The sequence below is a fragment of the Ctenopharyngodon idella genome, chromosome 16 (genome assembly GCF_019924925.1).
Source record: "Ctenopharyngodon idella isolate HZGC_01 chromosome 16, HZGC01, whole genome shotgun sequence".
NCBI classification, from domain to species: domain Eukaryota; kingdom Metazoa; phylum Chordata; class Actinopteri; order Cypriniformes; family Xenocyprididae; genus Ctenopharyngodon; species Ctenopharyngodon idella.
This window is the reverse complement of record NC_067235.1, coordinates 34305001-34327858: the sequence shown is the minus strand read 5'-3', so window position 1 is coordinate 34327858 and position 22858 is coordinate 34305001. Positions and strand designations below refer to the sequence as shown.

Genomic DNA, 22858 nt, shown 5'->3' with positions numbered 1-22858 from the left:
AGCAAACCAGAATGTGCAGAGAGCCGTTCTGATTGGCTACTGACTGGTTAAAAAAGCATGAGTCACTCTCTTGACAGTTTTTTTTTTTTTTTTTTTTTTTGCTGTTTACAGATTCTAGGTTTGTCACAGAGACGGCTGTGATTTCTCAAGACACCTATTTCAGTGCCTGTCAGACAGGGGACAGTTTATGCATACTGATGCAAAAACTTTTAGCTTACAGCATCTTTACATGGAGCAGCAACATCTTGATATTCAGAATGAGAACAGAGAGTCGTCACACACACACACACACACACACACATATATATATATATATATATATATATATATATATATATATATATAATATACATCCAGATAGCATGATGCATGTAGTGAATATGAAAATGCATTTCATATAGCGTCCATTTCATATACTATCCTTCCTAAATTGTAGTATGTTAAATGAAATAGCAGAGGAATGCCAAAAGTGCATTACTATTTCCAGTGGATTTTGGACACATGTGTCGGTGCATGTGCTTTTTCATCCAATTTTTGCAAGCTTAAGCTCTAGGCTAAAGATTGCACATCACTGTCTTGCAACATATTCAAGTATAAACTTTGTCATCACCATTGAAGTACACTCTACTAGAGCATAGTATAAATATGTGATTTGTATGGAAGCCCATCACATGAGGAGGAAAAAACATGCTCTGGTAAGTCATAATTATGACATAAAAAGATGAAATTATGACATGTTAAGCCATAATTTTGAGATGAAAAGACAAAATTATGACTTTAAATTGTCATAATTACGATTTAAAAGTCAAAATAATGATGAAAATTCGAAATGACTTAAGTCAAAATTTTGACTTAAAAAGTTGAAATTATGACTTAAATCAAAATTATGAGATTAAAAAATAATTCAATTTAAAGGGGTGGTTCATTGCGATTTGACTTTTTTAACTTTAGTTAGTGTGTAATGTTGCTGTTTGAGCATAAACAACATCTGTAAAGTTACGACACTCAAAGTTTAATGCAAAGAGAGATATTTTCTATTACAGAAATCACTGTTTAAGGACTACAACAAACAGCTGGTAGGGACTACAACGAGCTTCTTCCCGGGGTGGTGACATCACTAACCCTAAAATTTACATAAACCCCGCCCCCGAGAACACACAACACAGGGGGTGAGGCCATGTTATTGCAATACAGTACGTAACACAAATGCAATAGCATGTCATAAATGCAAGACGACAACATGACAAATTCTAACCATAATTAAACTAAACTATACCTGTTCTGTCTTCATGCAGCATATATTCTCAGACTCTGTAGGATCTTAAACAGTTACATCTTGTAAAAGTGCATTATAGGCCCACTTTAAAAAGTCCAAATTATGACTTACAAAGTTGTAATTATTGCTTAGTCAAAATTATGGCATACTAAATCAAAATTATGACTTAAAAAATTTAAATTATGACGTCAAAATTATGAGAATAAAAAGTTGCCATTTTGATTTAAAAAGTCCAAATTATGACATACTAAATCAAAATTATGACTTAAAAAGTTGAAATTATGAGATTAAAAAATTGCAATTATGACTTAAAAAATTCAAATTAAGTTGAAATTGTGACTTCTAAGTCAAATTGATGAGATTTAAAAATCGAAATTGACTAAAAAAAAGTCAAAATTATAATTTAAAAAGATGAAATTATTACTTAGTCAAAACTATGAGTAGAAATTATGACTTAAAAAGTTGAAATTATGACAAATCAAAATTATGAGATTAAAAGGTTGCAATTATGACTTGAAATGTTGAAAGTATTACTTAGTCAAAATTATGACAGACTAAATTTAAATTATGAATTAAAATATGAAATTATAACTTAGTCGAAATTATGAGTCGAAATTATGACTTATAAAGATGAAATTGACAAAAGCCAAAATTATGACTTAAATCAAAATCATGACTTACAAAGTTGCAATTATGACGTCAATTTTGACTTTTTATTTCACAATTATGACGTAAGTCATAATTTCGATTTACCGTGTCATAATTTTGACTTTTTAAGTCATAATTATGATTTACCAGAGCATGATTTTTTCTTTTTCTTATGTGGCAGAAATGGGCTTCCGTAGATTTGGGATGCAGACATGATGAGACATATATGTATATATCTATATATGTCAGGATATACTTACGTCAAATATAATATCAGTTCATTCTCTAAACAAACAGATTGTGTGAAAAACATTTGCAACAGTTGTAAGAGTCAAGAATGTGAAATATGTGATTTTGAATGTTGTTCAGCTGTGTTGCGAGTGTGAAATGAGATGAGAAGAAGTGTCTTTACAGCACAAAGATACAATCTGAAGCAGCATTATTATCAGTGATTATTTGTGAGAGCTTTTTGCACAATCCTATCCTTCATAAATGCTTTTCTTCATCCATAACCAACAATCCTCTGCCATCTATAAAGGAAATCAATCTCCTCCTAAACAGCGCAGTGAGAGAGTGTAATTAACATTTAATTTTCTGACGACTTCATGACGTTTCTCTCCATTCAGACGGCAGATATCCGTACATTAATGCTTTCATTACATTCAGAATGGAGAGAAACAATAAATGACGTGCAGCACGAGCCTCTTTCACTCTTGATTAATCCCAGTTTCATAAGGTTTTTGTTGAACTCTCTCAAACATGCTGTTTTAAAGTAAACAACTCATTCATTTCTTCTTCATTAACAGACACAAGCTTTCCAAATGTACTTTGGAGGGCAGGATTTTTCACTCAAATGAATGCATTTTTCCAGCTGTGTCCCGTTTATCCCGACATCTTTCGCTCTCATGTAACACAGTATCTGCGTTCACCTTTAAAAAGCTGCTCACATGTGCACAGGGCGCAGATAAGGTGCGAGGAACTCTAGATTGTCAGTTTTTCGTGCTGATAAGGCATAAATCGTAATTCATTCTTGCAGGAGTGTGCCAGAGCTACAAGATTAGAGCCGTGCTAATACGAGCTTCCGAGCGCAGCGATCAGAGACAAACGGCAGCTCAGAAATTAAAGCCTCGTCTCGTAGATCCAGCTCAACGCCGTGTGCCTCTTTCCGGGAATAGGGTGGAAAATAAGGCCTTTTTCCCTTCATTTTCAATAAATGATGAGTGAAAAAAGGTGCAGAAAATGCTGGTTGTTGATCTGAGGTGGTCGAAATATATATTACATTTTATTTTCTGTTCATTTTAAAGGGCTTGCAGTGTTTTTGGGACATGTCTACAACTCTGATTTTCTGTGTTAAATATTTAATTTAACTTTTTTATAAATATTTAAATAAATTTTCTGTTTTTTTATTCATTTATTTTTAATATTATTTTATTTTTATTTAATATCAAATGGTGTTTTTGTAACTTATTTATCCCTTAAATTGAAGAAAAGATCATTTAAAAAAAAAAAATAATATATATTTTTTTTTTTTTTTCATTTTTTCCCCCATTAATCTATTTTTAATGATCCTTCGATGATTTCTGAGGGATCATGTGACACTGAACACTGGAGTAATGATGCTGAAAATTCAGCTTTGATCACAGGAATAAATTACACTTTACTATATATTCACATAGAAAACAGCAATTTTAAATTGTAATAATATTTCAAATTTTTTACTGTATTTATCAAAAAATAAATAAATGCAGCCTTGGTGAGCAAAAGAGACATCTTTCAAAAACATAAATCTCATGTTTCCAAACTTTTGACTGATAGTGTAAGTATTGTCTACAACCCTGATTTTCTGCGTTAAACATTTAATTAAATTTTTTATAAATATTTAAATATATTTTCTGTTTTTTATTCATTTATTTTTAATATTGTTTTATTTTTATTTAATATCAAATGTTGTTTTTGTACTTTTTCATAAACTAATTTATCCCTTGAATTGAAGAAAAGATCATTTTTCTTAAATTAATAATTAATTTTTTCCATTTTTTCCCCATTAATCTATTTTTAATGATCCTTCGATGATTTGAGGGATCATGTGACACTGAAGACTGGAGTAATGATGCTGAAAATTCAGCTTTGATCACAGAAATAAATTACATTTTACTATATATTCACATAGAAAACAGATATTTTACATTGGAATAATATTTCAAAATTTTTACTGTATTTTTGATCAAATAAATGCAGCCTTGACAAGCATAAGAGACTCTTTCAAAAACATAAATCTCATTTATTTGAACTTTTGACTGATAGTGTAAATAATATTCATGCTTGGTTAATTTTATGTTAGATAATATTTTGTCTTGCGTACAGAATCTAACAGTTAAGACCAAAAGAAAAATAGATTTGTGCCTCTAATGCTTTAAAGAAATAATGAAACACCAAAGCGTGCCGTATTCATGGAAAGTTCTGAATATTGAAGCGTTCAATCTGCCCATCAGTAGATTTAATGGATATATTTAATCACGCTGTGAATACTGGAGCTGCGCTGTGAAATTCAGATGTGTTTTTGTTGTGCTGAAAGCATTGTATTATTCATCAAGGAAGTTTCTTCTGACACGCGGGCCTGACTGGGTCCTCCACTTCTCATTATTATGCATAACTTGCTCTAGCCTAGAGCTGTTGAAATAATTTTTCTGTGAAAGAAAGAAAAAAAAAAAGCAGTCAGATGAGAACGGTCTCCATGCTCCACAGATTGTGTTGTCGCGGAGCCACGTTTGACCCGCTGTTGCATATGGAATATGTAATGTTATAGTAAGTAATCACTTTATATGCAGAGAATACACCCGGTCAAAGTGAAAATGCGTTCGATCAGTACACACGTGTGCAAAGTGTGTTTGATCTACACTAAAAAAAATCATTTCAACTGTAAAAATGCAAAAGTTACGGGTGGGGGAACTGTAAGAGATCTAAGCTTACATTTCATGTAATTTTACAGTATCTTACTGTTAATGCACCATTTTTGGAAGTAAAAAAGAAGAACTCGTCTTCCCTGTGTTTACATTTGATGGTTTTTCATTTTAAAATTTATGTTTCTTCTTAGTTGTTTGTTATCAGTTATGTGCATTAGGGTTTTATGTTGTTATTTATTGTTAATTATTTGTGTGTGTGTGTGTGTGTGTGTGTGTGTGTGTGTGTGTGTGTGTGTGTGTGTGTGTGTTAGTATGATGGTGTTTTGGGTTGTTTTGTACATCTTCTCTATATTAATATTTACCCCAGCTTGTTGAAAAGCTACTTATGATTCATCAAGTCTTTCTCTGTATCACCGGTGTTATTATGGTGGTTGTTCAGTATATAAACCGCATGTTAAAGGATCAAAACAGATTTTAGTAGCATTGTGGTTTTGCTATTTTAGCAGAAAAGAGCTGTTGGATTTATGGGATTAAAAAATATTTTTTTGTAAATTACATTTTTAAATTGTAAAATTAATTATATACTATAATAATTAATAATGATCAATTATTATTGGTGCTCAATTATTAATTAGTGGCAAATTATATATACATATATAAGTTGTTATGTATATAAAATCATATATATGTATATGTATATATATATATATTTTTTTTTTTTTTTTTGGGGGGGGGGATTCTTTTCATTAATAAAAAGTTAAAAAGAACAACATTTATTTGAAATAAATCTTTTGTAACATTATTAATATCTTTACTGTCACTTTTGATCAATTTAATGCATCCTTGCTGAATAAAAGTATTAATTTAATTTAATTTAATTTAATTTAATTTAATAATCTATCTATCTATCTATCTATCTATCTATCTATCTATCTATCTGTTTTGCCATTTACAAATTCTTACCCCCAATCTTTTGAATGGTACTGTATTACAAAAATATTAATAAAAAAAATGTAAAAGTTAAAATAATAATAATAATATATATATATTTTTTATTTTATTTGATTGCTTCTCATTTGTAAATCACTTTGGATAAAACCATCTGCTAAATATAAATGTAATCAGTAGGTTTTTTTTTTTTTTTTTTTTTTTTAAATTACAGTTTAAAACTGTAAATTTACAGGTTGATCTGTAAATATGTTTATAATTTTACTGTATTTTTACTGAATTATTCTGGCAACTACAACTGCCAGTGTTTTTCTTTCACAGTGTATCTTTCTTTAAAATAAATCATACTTGCTTACTTATTTATTTATTTTGCACTTCAAAAATTCTAAATTAAAAATATGAATCAAAAAATGTCAAATAAAAAAAAAAGATTTATTTATTTATTTATTTTGCACATTAAAAATTCTAAATTAAAAATATTAATAAAAAAATGTCAAATTTAAAAAAAAATGAATCATACTTGTTTATTTATTTATTTATTTATTTTGCAATTTAAAAACCTTTACCCCCAAACTTTTGAATGGTACTGTATTACAAAAATATTAATCAAAATGTTTTAAATTTTAACATTTAAAAAACAAATTGTTGTTGATTTGATTGCTTCTATTGTTCTCCTCATTTGTAAGTCGCTTAAAGATTTTTAGATTAAAAGTAAATGTAATCAGTAGGTTTTTTGTAAATTACAGTTTAAAACTGTAAATTTACAGGTTGTTCTGTAAATATGTTTACATTTTTACTGTATTTTTACTGAATTATTCTGACAACCACAACTGCCAGTGTTTTTCTTTTACAGTGTATCTTTCTTTAAAATAAATCATGCTTGCTTTTATATTTTATTATGTAATGTCTGTGGAAATAAGTGAGTATAAAGATAAAAATCACATGTTTGGAAAACACTCGTGAAGAGCAGATAGCTTGTCATTTCTCCTTCAGGTTGCTTGTGGAAGATGCGACCGGGCGATCTCGTTTCATCACCGCAGACTGCAAAAGCTTTATGTGTCAAAGCGCTTCAGAGAAAGCCTGATCCTCACGGCCGGACACTGACTGATCTGCTGTTTAAAACTCTTTCAACGGCCATCAGAGTTGCAGTATAATCTGCTGCATGTGATCAGCCACTCAGCTGTATTCTGTCCATGCGGTCACACTCACAGCTTTCCCAGCCTGTGAATTAAACATCACAGAGCATGTCAGACCCCTTTGGCCTTCCGCTTCGTTTTCTAAAGAGGGATAATTAATCTGATTCGCATTCAGGTGAGCCGACCTGTGCACTCGTGGGGCCGCTCAAACCCGCCGCTCGACTTCTGATCTTTAAATACCATGTAACCTGCAGAGCTTTGCTGCAATTTATACGTCAAACACTTTTGCTTCAGTGAAATCGTGACATATCAAATGTGGAAATAGGTTTAATGTGGGGTCTGTCAGTCTTATGCTCTCTCAAAGGTGCTTTTCTTTCTTTTTGTATGGCAATACCAAAGTGTGCCAATTAAAATGCCAATCCTCTAGCTGTTTATCTTCATTTTAGAGTCTGTTGCACCTAAATAATGAGTGAAAAAAGAAGTCTCTTCTGCTCACCAAGGCTGCATTTATTTGATCAAAAATACAGTAAAAATTGTGATATATTTTTACAATTTTAAATAACTGATTTCTATGTGAATATATAGTAAAATGTAATTTATTCTTGTGATCAAAGCTGAATTTTTAGCATCATTACTCCAGTCTTCAGTGTCACATGATCCTTCAGAAATCATTCTAATAAAAAAAAAAAAAGTTATGTACCCCAAACTTTTGAGTGGTAGTGTATCATGGTTTTCCATTAAAATATTAATCTGTAAAAACTGTTTTTAACATTGATAATAATCATAAATATTTCTTGAGCAGCAAATCGTCGTATTAGAATGATTTCTGAAGGATCATGTGACACTGAAGACTGGAAAATTCAGCTTTGATCACAGGAATAAATTACACTTCACTATATATTCACATAGAAAACATTGTAAAAATATTTAATAATTTTTATTGTATTTTTGATTAAATAAATGCAGCCTTGGTGAGCAGAAGAGACTCTTTTCAAAAACATTATAAAATCAAACATTTGAACAGTTTGTACCTGCTGGAAAATCCTTGGAAATGAGCATTTGAGTTCAAATGTGAGAATGAAAGGGTCGCAGAGTTTTTCAAATTATACGCAGAGATTTCCTTCAGAATGCAGGACCTGCCGGTTTAATAATTGACTCTTCCTCCCGTATTGAATTCGCTCCGTCCGTCTCAGATCATGTATTTTTGAGCAGTATATTTCTCCTGTTCACCTCAGGAGTTTGTTTTGAGGGTGAGGTCGGGTTACTCGCAGATAAATCATTCAGAAAACAAGGTTATCAGATCAGATTTTCCTTGACGGCGGCAGTGATGGGATCAGATGTGTACGTTTCAGAAGCAAATCATTTTCTGAGAAGAAATAATCAGAAATAGAATTGTGTTTATCAACTGCTAGTTAGTTGCATTAAACATAAACTGACTGCTTAAAGTTCAAATTAAATCAAAATCAACTCAGTTAAAGGTGAAATATACTTAGTGTTATATAGTATAATTTATATACTATTATGGTTTTTATTTATATTTTAAGTTTGCTTTTATTTTTATTTTCATATTTTCAGTTTGGTTCATTTTACATTTTTTTTTTTTGTTATGTGATGTCAATTTCATTAGTTTATATGTGTATATTATTATTATTATTATTATTTATTAGATTTTAATTAATTTTTATTTATTATTAGATTATTAGTATTTAGTTCAAGTAATTTTATCATGTGCTTTTTGCCATTTTTTATTTTATTTTATTTTTTAAATATTTCTATTTAGCTTTTTAAATATGCTTTTATTTTTATTTTCATATTTTCATTTTGGTTTGTTTTACTAAATTTTTTATGTACTTTTGTCAATTTTATTAGCGTGTGTGTGTATATATATATATATATATATATATATATATATATATATATATATATTATTCAGGGGCAAAATGTGACTAATTTTCATGAGTTATATATTATAATATAATAACTTATAATTATACTTATTGTTTTATTTAATTTTTCATTTAAATCAGTGTTATTTTAGTGTTATTTATATACTGTTATAGTGTTTTATGATATATATATATATATATATATATTAAATATTTCTATTTAGCTTTAATGTATTTTTTAATGTGAGTTTTATGAATTTAGAAATTTAGAACTTCAACTTATTTTATCTCAATTAGTTGCCAAGGATTTTTAAGTTTAAAGTTTTAATATATATATTGATTTCAGCTTTATTTCATTTAACAGAAATAATTTAATCATCAATGTTATCATGATGTGTATCATATATAAATAGTTTTTCAATTAACAAAAGGTCTTTATTTCTAGTAACAAAAATGTCTTTAATAGTTTTAGTTTTCGTTAACGATATTAACCCTGTTAGAGACGACTAGAACATTTATAAAAGCTATTTTAGAGTGCAAACTCACATTCAAATCTGTTTTCTGGAATGTTTGCAGAGTTTCCAGTGGATAAATTCAGCCTTTTTTCTCACTAAATAACATATTTCAGTCGAAAAGTCCATATGTATGATTGAAATGGGCTGCAAATGACTCGTCCTTTCATCCGTCTTCACAGCCAAGTTTTGCGGTGACCCCGGCGTACCGGCCCGTGCCAGACGAGAGGGTCAGAGCTTCATCTTTAAAGCCGAGGTCAGCTACAGCTGCAGCGCCCCCTACCTGCTGGTGGGTTCCTCTACACGCACCTGTCGAGCAGACGCCACCTGGAGCGGGACACAGCCGCGCTGCATAGGTGCGTTTTACCTCATCGAATGCTACTAAAACACTTATGAACATGTACTGTGAAAATAATGAAACACAATTTTAGTGGTAAAAGTTAGGGATGCACGATATTTCGGCTACCATATCGGTATCGGCCAATATATGTTCATTTTTAATGTTATCGTTATCGGCCTAATAAGAAAATTTGGCCGATATATTAAAGCTGATAAATGATGGATTCTTTCCTCCAGCTGAGACACTTCAGGCTCTAAAATGAAGACTTTTGCTTGAAATATGATTGGAGTCACTTCATATAAGCTACATAAAATTATAATGAGAACATTATAATTGTGTGCTTGGGACATGGCTTTTAAATGGTGAAACTTTTGTTTTTGTAATCAGGCTCTCAAAAATTATATTAAAAAATGTTAATTTCGATTAATAGGCCAATATATCGGTATCGGCCAAAACTTTCATATCGGTGCGTCCCTAATTTAGACTTATCGTCCAATATATCGGTTATCGGCTTTCAAATATAAAGAGTTATCGTATCGGCCAAAACTTTCATATCGGTGCGTCCCTAATTTAGATTTATCAGCCAATATATCGGTTATCAGCTTTCAAATATAAAGAATTATCGGTATCGGCCAAAACTTTCATATCGGTGTATCCCTAATTTAGATTTATCGGCCAATATATCGGTTATCAGCTTTCAACTATAAAGAATTATCGGTTATTGGTATCGGCCAAAATGTTCATATCAGTGCATCCCTAATTTAGATTTATCGGCCAATATATCGGTTATCGGCTTTCAAATATAAAGAATTATCGGTTATCGGTATCGGCCAAAACTTTCATATCGGTGCGTCCTTAGTAAAAGTGTTATGGTAAAAGCCTGTTAATTGGTTAACAGTACGTTCTCTTATACAGTGAGAAGATAATAAATCTAATAGGACATTTCATGTAATTTTACAGTAAAATACTGTTAAATTAAAATCTTTTGGAAGTGAAATTTACAGTTTACAGTAAAAAATTGTGTGACACTTCACATTTGATGGTCTCTTCTTAGTTTTTACTGATCAGTTATGTACTCCAGGGCTTTAACCCCTTAAGCGTCGCTTGGCGCTCTTTTTATTTATTGCCTTTTTTTCATATCACATATTTTAGTAATCATCATAAATTAGGTATCATTCAAAAGCTTATGAACTCAAGATTCAGTCTGCGAAAACATGAAATCGGGTTTCATATTACAATATTTATTTTAACCACTTTATATTCAAAACCTTTTCTAATCTTGACAAAACACATATTGTTGGAAAGGTCTGAGTCTCACTGTTCCATATTTGCCAACTGTTTTGTGATAGACGTGATATTTGGACAGGAATGTATCAGTTTGTAACAAGAGAATGCATTAAACACCCGGTGACACCCGGTGGCTATTTTTGGTACAGCGCCTAAACAAAATCTCATGGGAACTTAAATTTTTATGATATCAACTTCAAATTCGAAACACCACTTGGTTAGACTTATGGCTTTCATTTGATAGAATTTTAGAGTACAATATATTTGATAAAATATACATTTTATATAAATAAAAAAAAGTTTAGTACAGTACATTAATTTACAGTAAATTTAAACTTACATAAATTTTTCATACTATTCCTTTCACTTCATCAATAATCTGCCGAGTGTCTTCGTTAAAACAAGACAAAACTTAAGTCTGTACTCCAAAGCATTCTTGAATTATAATAATTTAAGTTTGGATAGTGCATTTTCATGTATATTCAAAAAAATGGGGGTGACACTTAAGGGGTTAATTGTATTATTGTACTGTCATGTCTGTTATTATGATGGTGTTTTGTATTTGTGTGTTTGACACTGCAAGGTGTAACCATGTATTGAACATTCGGGGGAAACCTAATTTTTTCCAATTGAAAACCTTGAAATTTCATAAAGTTGTGTAATTTGCATATTACTGTCGTTCGTTGAACATATCTATCATAAAACAGCTGTCAAATAATAAATGTTTAGCTACACTATAAGCCTGAATATGTTGGCAAAACTCAAAAAAATTCAGTTGCTTCAAAATTTTTAAGTTAAGAAATTCAAAGTTTAAGTAAGCAGAACTGGCATTTATTTTGTACTCATAAATTTTAATTGTTCTTAACTTAAAATGTTTCATACATGTAACTTAAAATTTTCATGTAACCACTATGTAAAGGTTTTTATTAGTGTAAACTTAGCAAGCTATAACAAGCTAATTCAGAAAATGCTTACTTGTTAATTTGCTAACATAAATCTCCCAGTTAACATTATGCACACACACAAAAAAAAAAAAAAAAAAATTGCATTTACTCTCCCTTTCAAGTGTCATGGACAAAGCATGCTGGGAAATAGAAATCCCAGCCCAGTTTCAGTTAAACTTAAGTTCTTATAAATTAAAAGAAATAAGTTCATAAAACTCAAAACAATGAAACAGTTCAGTTTCCTTAAAATATATCAGTTCTGTGAACTTGAAAGAAAAAGAAAGAACTAAAAACTCATAAAAGTTGATTTGAATGAACTAACTTGTTTAATTTAAGTTTGTCCTACTCAAACCAATTAATTATTTTGAGCGTTAGGGTTTACAGTCTACTTAAAGGTGCAGTAAGTGATTTCTGAGAAATGCTTTTGATATTTAAAATCACCAAAACAAACACGCCCCTACCCAAAATAATCACACCACATCCTTATAGCTCCGCCCCCAATTTCACAAACACGCTATGCCACATAGGCATCTCCCCCCAATGAGTATATACGCCCTTACTGCTGATTGGCTGAAGTGTGTTTTGGTGCTCGGGTCTGATCCACTTTTTTAACAGCTTTTCTCAGAAATTGCTTACTGCACCTTAAAGTCTTTTTTTTCACTCTTAAAACTAAGGCATCGCGTTGGAATTTGCACTCGTCTTCTGTGAACAGTGAAACTCCGCCTCCTTTGGTCTGATTGGCCATCTCAGTCATTCTGACATTGACTTGCCTTAAAAGGACTTTGATGCGTCGTTGCTGAAATAAAGCATTCATTTCTTTTTTTAAAAAAAGGATTTTATTGACTTCAAAGTTTTGAAGGGTCGTGTATTAATTTAAGTTCAATCCGTATTTTTTTTACGGTAAAGTTCTGGCAAACACCGCTTTTTTTTAAATCCACTTCAGCCTTCGAATGTGAACATTATGACCTTCTTCTGTGGGTCACTGCCATTACATCAATGTCTACATCACCTTTTCCTAACCCAATTATGAAGATAACAGTGCAGGAGATGATAATGACCGTGTCGTCCTGCTTTTACCGCAGAACCAACTCGGACGGCGTGTGAAAATCCCGGCACTCCGGAGTTCGGCTCTCTGAACAGCAGTCTGGGCTTTAAGGTAAGAAGCGCTTGTCTTGGACTCTCGTGTCAAAGCTATTATGATGAGAATAAGTTCAAAAGGGCCGTTTCTGTCAGTTGTAGCCTGCTTTTATCTTCAAGTGCAAAAACGGCCCTTTCAAATGGCACAATTTGACTTTTGATGTGCCTGTTAAGAATTGAAAATCATATTTTCCATCATTGCTGAGACAAAAGGATATTCACTGGCCTAGTGACGGTCTCATCCGAAGACGTTAATGCCACATCAGAGAGTGTGTGTCAGTGCGGGTCTTTATAAGCACAATTGATTTATTGTCAAGTTGATTCAGTCAAATGCTGTGTGAAGAGCCAGTTTCAGGATCATGTGACTGTCTCCCACCATCAGTTCTTCTTGTCAGGGGAGAGTTTATTCTTCAAACACTCACTATATCTGCCCCGAACGCCTCTGCCGTCGCTCGAATGGCTCTTCACAGCCCGCCGTTTCTTCCTCAAGGGGGCAGGAGAAATGAAAAAGCAATTGGGCTCTTCAGTTTGACATCCGTTGGCAATTTTGTCTCCCATAATATCAGATCAGAGGTAGAAGAGGTCAACTGAACTGGGTTATCAATAACCAGTGCTGAGAGTGACTGACGTGACAGTCTGAAACATACTTAAAATTGGCACAAATGTTTTTTATTTTATTTTATTTTATTTCATTTTATTATTTTATTTGACTTTTTGTCGTTTTATTTTTATTTGACTTTTTATTTTATTTTTTATTTTACATATTATTATGCTTTATTTTTTTACAAACATAAAACATTCTCAATATTGGCTCAAGTGATGCTAAAATATTTTAGTTTTGCTTGTTGTTTTATTATTTTATTGGAGTTTTTGTTGTTTTATTTTTATTTGACTTTATTATTTTATTTTATTACAACCACAACACATTCTCAGTACTGAGTCTGATGCAAGTGTGTCTAAAATATTTTATATTTTATTTTATTTTTAGTTTAATTTAATTTGTTTGTTTTATTTCTTTATTGGAGTGTTTGTTATTTTATTTTATATTTGACTATGATTTTTTTATTTTATTTTATTTTATTTTCAACCACAAAACATTCTCAGTACTGGCACAAGTGTTTCTAAAATTGTATTGTTTATTTTATTCTATTTTTTTTTTTTTTTTATTAGTTTGTTATTTTATTTGACTTTTTGTTATTTTATTTTATTATATTTATTTTACTTTATTTAAGTGTCTGAAGTGTTTCTAAAATATTTTATTTTATATTTTATTTTATTTTTAGTGTAGTTTAATTTAGTTTGTTTTATTATTTTATTGGAGTTTTTGTTATTTTATTTTTATTTGACTATGATTTTTTTATGTTATTTTATTTTTATTTTATTTTATTATTTACAAAACATTCTCAATACTGGCACAAGTGTTTCTAAAAAATTATTTTTTATTTTATTCTATTTTTATTTTATTTTTTATTTATTTTATTAGTTTAGTTTAGTTTATTTTGTTTGACTTTTTGTTATTTGATTTTTATTTGATTTTTATTATTTTATTTTATTAGTTTTACTTTATTTAGCTTTATTATGCTTTATTTTTTACAAACATAAAACATTCTCACTACTGGCACAAGTGTTGCTAAAATTCTATATATATATATATATATATATTTTATTCTATTTTATTTTAGTTTGTTTTTTACTTTGTTTGACTTTTTGTTATTTAATTTTATTTGACTTTTTATTATTTTATTTAGCTTTATTATGCTTTATTTTATTACAACCACACAACATTCTCAATATTGGCACTATGTTTATTTATTTGTTTTTATTTTATTTTATTATTTTATTATTTTTTATTTTTTTATTTTTTCATTTCAACCACAGGCTATTTAATTAAGTCTAGACATTTTCTCATGGAGGCTAAAAGGGACATTACAGATAGTATTGCTGAACAAGTTATTGAAAGTCATTTAAACGGTCAACAGATTTATATTGATCATATTTAAATCTACAACAGTAGTAGCTGTAATACATTGTCCGAGCTTTTGCATATATGCATATGAGCAGGATCTTAATTAAATAAAAATCGCTAAAATCAATTGCGTGCAAAAAATATTAATTGTACAAGTATGAATAAAAACAACATATATGCATTATGCACTGCCAAAGCTATGGAATAGATTTCAGAGCTGGCAGTGGCAATAATCTCAGGAAGACGGCCGTCACCCCCGGCTTCTGCGGTCGACAGGTCTAATATGAAAAGCGTTGGGCTGTTCAGTTTGCTTTGGATCACTCTCGCCTTGAGGAATGAGCTCTTTGAAGGGCAAAATAAAAGCGGTGGTCTCGGCTGGCTCTCTATGAGCGTCTTGTTTGTGTCAGTCGGGCTGCTGTTGTCACCGACTCCTTCAGAAGTGTGTGTTGTAATGAAATCTAATGTTCCAGTGCTGTGAGTCTTTCATCTCAGCAGGACTCTCAGACTCCGCTTCCCCTCCTCACCGTTCGCACGTTCTGCTGTAATGCTGAGAATCATCTCTGCCGTTTATACAGAGCTTACTTTACATAAAGACTGTTTTTCCTTACAACACATGAAACAGAAATAAAGAGATGAAAGGATGCACAGGTTCTCAGGTGTAGTAACAGGAGAGTGAAGTGAGAAAACGCCTTTTGATTTGTGATTCAGTTTCAATTTGAATTGAGGATGTAGAACGCGTAGTTTTTAATAATACACTAAAAAATGCTGGGTTAAAAACAACACAAGTTGGGTTGAAAATAGACAAACCCAGCGATTGGGTTGTTTTAATCCAGCGAATGGGATGTTTTAACCCAGCGAATGGGATGTTTTAACCCAACGATTGGGTTGTTTTAACCCAGCGAATGGGATGTTTTAACCCAGCGAATTTGGTGTTTTAACCCAGCGAATGGGTTGTTTTAACCCAGCGAATGGGATGTTTTAACCCAGCGATTGGGTTGTTTTAACCCAGCAAATGGGATGTTTTAACACAGCGATTGGGTTGTTTTAACCGAGCGAATGGGTTGTTTTAACCCAGCGAATGGGATGTTTTAACCCAGCGATTGGGTTGTTTTAACCCAGCAAATGGGATGTTTTAACCCAGCGATTGGGTTGTTTTAACCGTGCGAATGGGTTGTTTTAACCCAGCGAATGGGATGTTTTAACCCAGCGATTGGGTTGTTTTAACCCAGCAAATGGGATGTTTTAACCCAGCGATTGGGTTGTTTTAACCCAGCGAATGGGATGTTTTAACCCAGCGATTAGGTTGTTTTAACCCAGCGATTGGGTGGTTTTAACCCAGCGAATGGGATGTTTTAACCCAGCGATTGGGTGGTTTTAACCCAGCGATTGGGTGGTTTTAACCCAGCGAATGGGATGTTTTAACCCAGCGATTAGGTTGTTTTAACCCAGCGATTGGGTGGTTTTAACCCAGCGAATGGGATGTTTTAACCCAGCGATTGGGTGGTTTTAACCCAGCGAATGGGTTGTTTAAACCCAGCGAATGGGATGTTTTAACCCAGCGATTGGGTTGTTTTAACCCAGCGATTGGGTGGTTTTAACCCAGCGAATGGGATGTTTTAACACAGCGATTGGGTGGTTTTAACCCAGCGAATGGGATGTTTTAACCCAGCGATTGGGTTGTTTTAACCCAGCGATTGGGTGGTTTTAACCCAGCGAGAAATACATTTCTGAACAAATTCTATAAAAATGTAAAATGTATGTGATGAGCAGAAAAGACTAATGTTCAAGCTTCAAAGATGTTCAGTTCAATCTGTGTGCGTTTGTGTGTGTGTGTAAGTGTGTGTAAGTCTGTGTGTGTGTGTAAGTGTGTGTGTGTGTACTCTGACAGTCTTATCTCTGTTCCTCAGGTGGGCAGCACAGTGAAGTTCCACTGTCAGACCGGTCACTTGTTACTGGGCTCCACCACACGGACGTGCCAGCAGGATTTGACCTGGAGTGGCACTCAGCCCGAATGCATCCGTAAGTCCCTTTCGTTTACCTCCACACACGCATACTTACACACTTTTATAGTTGGATTGTGTGTGTGCCTTTACTTCATCTTTTCCAGACAACTATTATTTAGTTTTTTGTGTGAGAGTCATCCATTTCGCATGTCATGATGCATCTTTTATTTCCCCCTCCAGGAGTTTTGTTTTTCTGTATGCATGTTATTCTATGAGAAAATGAAAAATACAGTTTTATCAATCATACAGCACATCATGTGAATGTACAAACTCTGTTGCATTTATAATCAGCAGCTCTAGTTACTGTATTACTGGGTGAATTTTACAAAACTGTCTGTCATATTTCTCCCAAAAATCAAAAGAAAGAAATTGGGAATGTGTATTATTGCTTAATGAATTTTAAGCATATTTTTAGGACCATTTTGCATTTGCATACCCTTTTGATGTTTTGCTTTGTGAAAAAAATGGTAGTATATTTAAAAATGCCTTTATTTTATGCAATTTGGGTTAAAAAATATAATTATAGAAAATATTTTCATGAAATAACTATTACACTGTAAAAAATATTTTTCGAAGTTGTAAAGCATTATTGGAATACGTATTACAGACAATACTACTTCCATCTTTCTACTTCAAAATTTCACATTTAATTCAATGTGTTACTTGCCGATTCTTTGTAATTATTTGTGAAATTTCCCGTTCACACCAAGAACGAAAACTATAAAGATAGCAATAAAGATATAGTATTAAACAATCAGTTATACCCTCTGAATAAATTAGAAGAATTAACGCTGAGATCATTATGCTAGGCTAGCAAACAGTGTAAAATAAAATTACCTCAGATATCCAGCGCTAGTTTCAACAACATTGTCTTGCTTCCTTTGAAGCTGCAGTTAAAAAGGCTAGGTGTTGTTTTTATTCCACTATATTGACTTCGTCAGCAAAATTCACTGTCAGATTAGATCGATTACACTAGCTATTCACTCCAAACATAGCATGCTGAGGACATCTGCTGGTTAAAGCATGTAAATGCAACAAGAACAGCAAAAACATGTTGTACACACTTTGAAACCGCAAAATAAACAGACCATTATCGTTCGTCGGTGTGGACACAAATATAGTTATCGTTATAGGTGTGAACTGGGCTTTATACAGTAGAGGGCGCTGTTACGGATCACAATATTCCTAATTTAAATAATTCATACGCAGAATAAAGGGGCGGGGCCTGGTTGAGTTAGTTAGTAGTGTGTTGAAACTGGCGGTTATGGTAAGGGGCGGGACATTTCCCAAACACCAATCACAACACACTGCTCCAACCGACCAATCAGAGCACTCTGTGCTTTCCAGAAGGAGGGGCTTCATAGAGACAGGAACTAAACAGAGCGTTACTGACAGACTGGGAAGAGAGGAGCTGAACAATGGAGAATATGAGGAAAATAATGAACATTCAAGCAGGAAAACCTGTTCTAGTAGAGGCGGGGAAAGAGTTAATGGATCTGTTTTTATGAACATTGACGTATCTCTCCTAATGCAGCCCACTCCTGTAAGCAACCAAAGACCCCGCCGCATGCCAACGTGTTGGGCATGGACCTGCCCTCCTTCGGCTACACGCTGCTCTACTCCTGCCAGCCTGGATTCATCCTCACCGGAGGCTCCGAGCACCGGGCGTGCCGTCCGGATGGATCCTGGACTGGGAAAGTGCCCGTTTGTAGAGGTAACCAGTCCAACACGGCATCAATATTACACACATACGCAGAAGATCAGTGCAGAATACAGATGTGTTTTCGGTCTGAACTTTGTGGCCCGCAACTTTTCTTTAGATTCTTTTGTCTTGTCGAGGCTGAAACTTCCTTTGCTTGATGTGGGAAGCCGTGTGTGAAATGCGTTTCCTTAAACCCATTCCGCTGGTGCAGTGATGTGCGTTCTAATGTCTTTCAGCTGGCTCGAAAACATCAGAAAAAGTCGTAACACCTGTTCAAGGAACATCGAGTCCCAAAGTCAACGGTGAGTGTGTGCACATGAACGATGTCAAACTTTATAATCACCGCCTGCACATGTGAATATGAAGTTGTGTTTAAAGGTGTGTCTTAAAGTTAAGTCATTTGCTTGGGAATGATAGGGATAAAGTGTGAGATTGTCAGGGAAGTGACCTGTGCTGATTACTAGCCAATCAGAAACGTTCTCTGCCTGTCAATCATTTTGTGTGTTTGTGTTTACTGACTTGAGTTTGACTGACAAAGGCGGGCATTTGGCAAAAGAATAGTTACAGTAACTTTATCTTTATAAAAAGATATAAAATTAGCAATTGGTTATATGAGCTGTGTTTGAAGTTATTGTAATGTTTCACATTCATTCAGGTCTGTATTAATGCAACTTCAGTTTGGCTAATGAATGATATTGTGGTGATTTTTATGAGTAAATGTACTCATTTCTTTTGAACATTGGTGTCCGTTAGCATGTTGATGCTGTTTTATAAAATCAATCAAATGGCAGGGAAAGTGAGTTACACTGATTTTACCATGGTTAAGAGAGCTTTATGTCATGACTGACTTCTTTTACTATGATAAGAGTGTTCATTTCATGACAAAACCACTGCAACAAATGCCATAAATAGATTATTTCTTTTATAAAATGCAACAGCAATATGATACAAAACATGAACATTAATATAAATAAATATGCTTTCTTTTATAAAATTGGCAGCAATATGATAAACAAAACATGATCATAACTATAAATCCATAAATAAATAAATATTATTGCTTTTATAAAATGGCAGAACAGCAATATGATATACAAAACATGATCATAATTATAAATAAATAAATAAATATTAATGCTTTTTAAAAAAGGCACCAACAGCAATATGATATTCAAAACATGATCATAATTACAAATAAATAAATAAATAAATAAATAAATATTAATGCTTTTTAAAAAAAGGCACCAACAGCAATATGATGTACAAAACATGATCATAATTACAAATAAATAAATATATATATATATATATATATATATATATATTAATGCTTTTTAAAAAAGGCACCAACAGCAATATGATATACAAAACATGAATATTATTATAAATAAATAAATAAATAAATAAATATTAATGATTTTATAAAATGGCAGCAACAGCAATATGATATACAAAACATTATCATAATTATAAAAAATAAATAAACAAATAATATTGCTTTTATAAAATGGCAGCAACCGCAGTATGATATACAAGACATGATCATAATTATAAATTAATAAATAAATAAATATTAATGCTTTTTAAAAAAGGCACCAACAGCAATATGATGTACAAAACATGAATATTATTATAAATAAATACATACATAAATAATTAAATATTAATGCTTTTATAAAATGGCAGCAACAGCAACATGATTACAATTCTAAATGATAAATAAATGAATTAATACATAATTAAATATTATTGCTAATGATCTAGTAAATTAAAACTTATTTTATTAAATTATTATTATCATCTAATTTAATGTTTTCTCTTTTTTATTTATTTGTTGTGCCAAACAAGAAATAATTATACAAATCTGAATATTTATTATAAATCCACGTACATTATTATTATTATTATATATTCAGGTTATTAATCAGAATAATTCTTCCTTGTGTATTACAGTTCATTAGTTTAACTGTAGGCAGCTTACAGTTGTCAAAAAAATACAGCAACTTGGATGATATAAAAGCATTTTATCAGCTTTTTACAAGTTGAAACCTGTATGTTGTACAGGATATTCTCCACTGTGAAAGAGTCTGAGCTCGCTGTCGTTTCTGCTCAGAGGTCATTCACTGTGAGATCCGTGGAAAGAGTTTGAGGTGTTAATTGTGCCGAACGCAGTGTGTAAACGGCTTCATAACCTCATCTGACACATTAAATCTTCTCATTACAGTTCCTGACGATGTGTTCGCGCCGACGTACGTGTGGAGAGGTTCGTTTGAGTATAAAGGAGTGAAACAGCCGATGACTTTGACAATCACTAGCTTTAACGCGTCGACGGGGAAAATCAATGTGACTTTAACGAACAGGCACTCAGAACTGCTGTTGTCAGGTAAGACGCTGCACATACAGCTCATGTCATAAACACTTCTGCTCTGTGTAATCTCACCTGTGCCACACAAGCGCTCGTGGCAGGAGTTGTGGGGGAAATGTCACTTACTGTTCGTGCGAGATGTGCCTTTAGTGCTCGGCTTCTCTTAAACACTGTAAATCTGCTTTTTACTGCAGTATCAGTCACAATCACTACAGTACTGTTCAGAAGTTTGGGCTCAGTGAGAAGTCTGCCAAGATTGCATTTATTTAATCAAAAATACAGTAAAAATTTTACAATTTAAAATAACTGTTTTCTATGTGAATATATAGTAAAGTGTAATTTATTCCTGTGATCAAAGCTGAATTTTCAGCATCATTACTCCAGTCTTCAGTGTCACATGATCCTTCAGAAATCATTCTAAGATGCTGATTTGATGCTCAAAAAATATTTTGTAACATGTCTTTACTGACGCATTTGATCAATTGAATGTGTCCTTGCTGAATAAAACTATTCATTTATTTCAAAACCCCAAACTTTTGAACAGTCGTGTACTTGTCTCTATTTGTATATGCAATATCTAGGTAATGTTATCAGATTTTTTTTTTTTTTTTTCCATTCATTTCTCCCATAGGGATTTTAAAAAGTCTATATTAAAGCGTTTTAAGCCATGAACCAAAAACAACCAGCTACAAAGTGATTCATTACATTACAATGTTTGATTTGAAGCAAAAATGTATTTGAAAATCAGACAAAAAGACAAATACTGTGTATTTAACAGCTTTAGTGAGGGGAAAAAACTACAATCCCATGAAGCATTGCGAACAGCATAATCAAATTAAAAATGATGGCGAAACAAAAAAAACTACTCATTTAAAAATTCAAATATTTACGTATTTTGAGTGTGTCAGGAAAACGACTCGATTACCATTCATGGTGCTTCATGGGAGTGAGCGGGGTTAATGGGCTGCGTTTTGCTTGTTTTGACTCTGATTGGTGGAATTTTCTGTACAGCATCATGGGTAATGTAGTTTTTCACCACGAATTCCGCTGTTAAACAGGATTATTTTAAAAAATAAGTTGAAATAATGTGGGCTGACGGCTTCAGCAGAGGTAAAAACCATCGATTAACAGCCTCATCGCTCACAGTAGGGCTGACTTTAACGGTTTATAAGTAATTGTTAAAAATCAATTTCCTTATAGAGGAAATAAATGGCGTTTTTACTTCCAGAGCCCCAATGAATAATTGACCCCAGTCCGTTGAATTATTATAAAATAATGCACACCTGATGTATAATGATGCTTTGAGTTGTGGCTGCTTTACCACCGTGTGTGTGTGTGTGTGTGTGTGTGTGTGTGTGTGTGTGTGTGTGTGTGTGTGATTTTTCTAATAATTAAATGCCTCATCATCAACTATTCCTTACATAAATCCTCTCATTTAATTTTTTCTCTTTTTGTTTGGAACTTGGACAGAAACCAAAAAAAAAGTGTGCAAAAACAGCTTGATATAGCTCGAAACATAACTGTGAGACTAATATAAAGTTGATAGTTCAGATTTTAAATCTCTAATCGAATGCTCCACATTCAAAGTCGTTGTAAAGTAGCCAATATTTACACACCTGTGACAACATATCAGTTTAATTTGATATTATTGTAAGTATAATAAATATTAATCTGCGTTCATTCGCATTAATGAGCAGGTGTTCTCAATGAAGTGAATGCAAAACGTTTGTCATCCTCACACAGGTGTTTACAAGAGCAGAGCGGCTCGTCTGACGCTGCGTCTGCATCACATGAGAGCTCTGCTG

The 22858-nt window shown here is 32.4% G+C and overlaps 1 protein-coding gene across 3 annotated transcripts in view; it reads left to right on the top strand.

The window, feature by feature from the left end:
• The window catches only part of csmd3a (CUB and Sushi multiple domains 3a), a 305727-nt gene that overhangs the window by 276369 nt on the left and 6500 nt on the right, over window positions 1-22858 (top strand). For all 3 annotated transcript variants that reach the window (XM_051864521.1, XM_051864522.1, XM_051864520.1), the window contains exons 61-67: window positions 9492-9665; window positions 12963-13036; window positions 16891-17002; window positions 18521-18700; window positions 18925-18990; window positions 20913-21071; window positions 22797-22858. The exon at window positions 22797-22858 is cut by the window's right edge and continues 51 nt beyond it. In XM_051864521.1, coding sequence (XP_051720481.1) covers window positions 9492-9665; window positions 12963-13036; window positions 16891-17002; window positions 18521-18700; window positions 18925-18990; window positions 20913-21071; window positions 22797-22858 — 827 coding nt within the window. The remainder of the gene's footprint in view (window positions 1-9491; window positions 9666-12962; window positions 13037-16890; window positions 17003-18520; window positions 18701-18924; window positions 18991-20912; window positions 21072-22796) is intronic.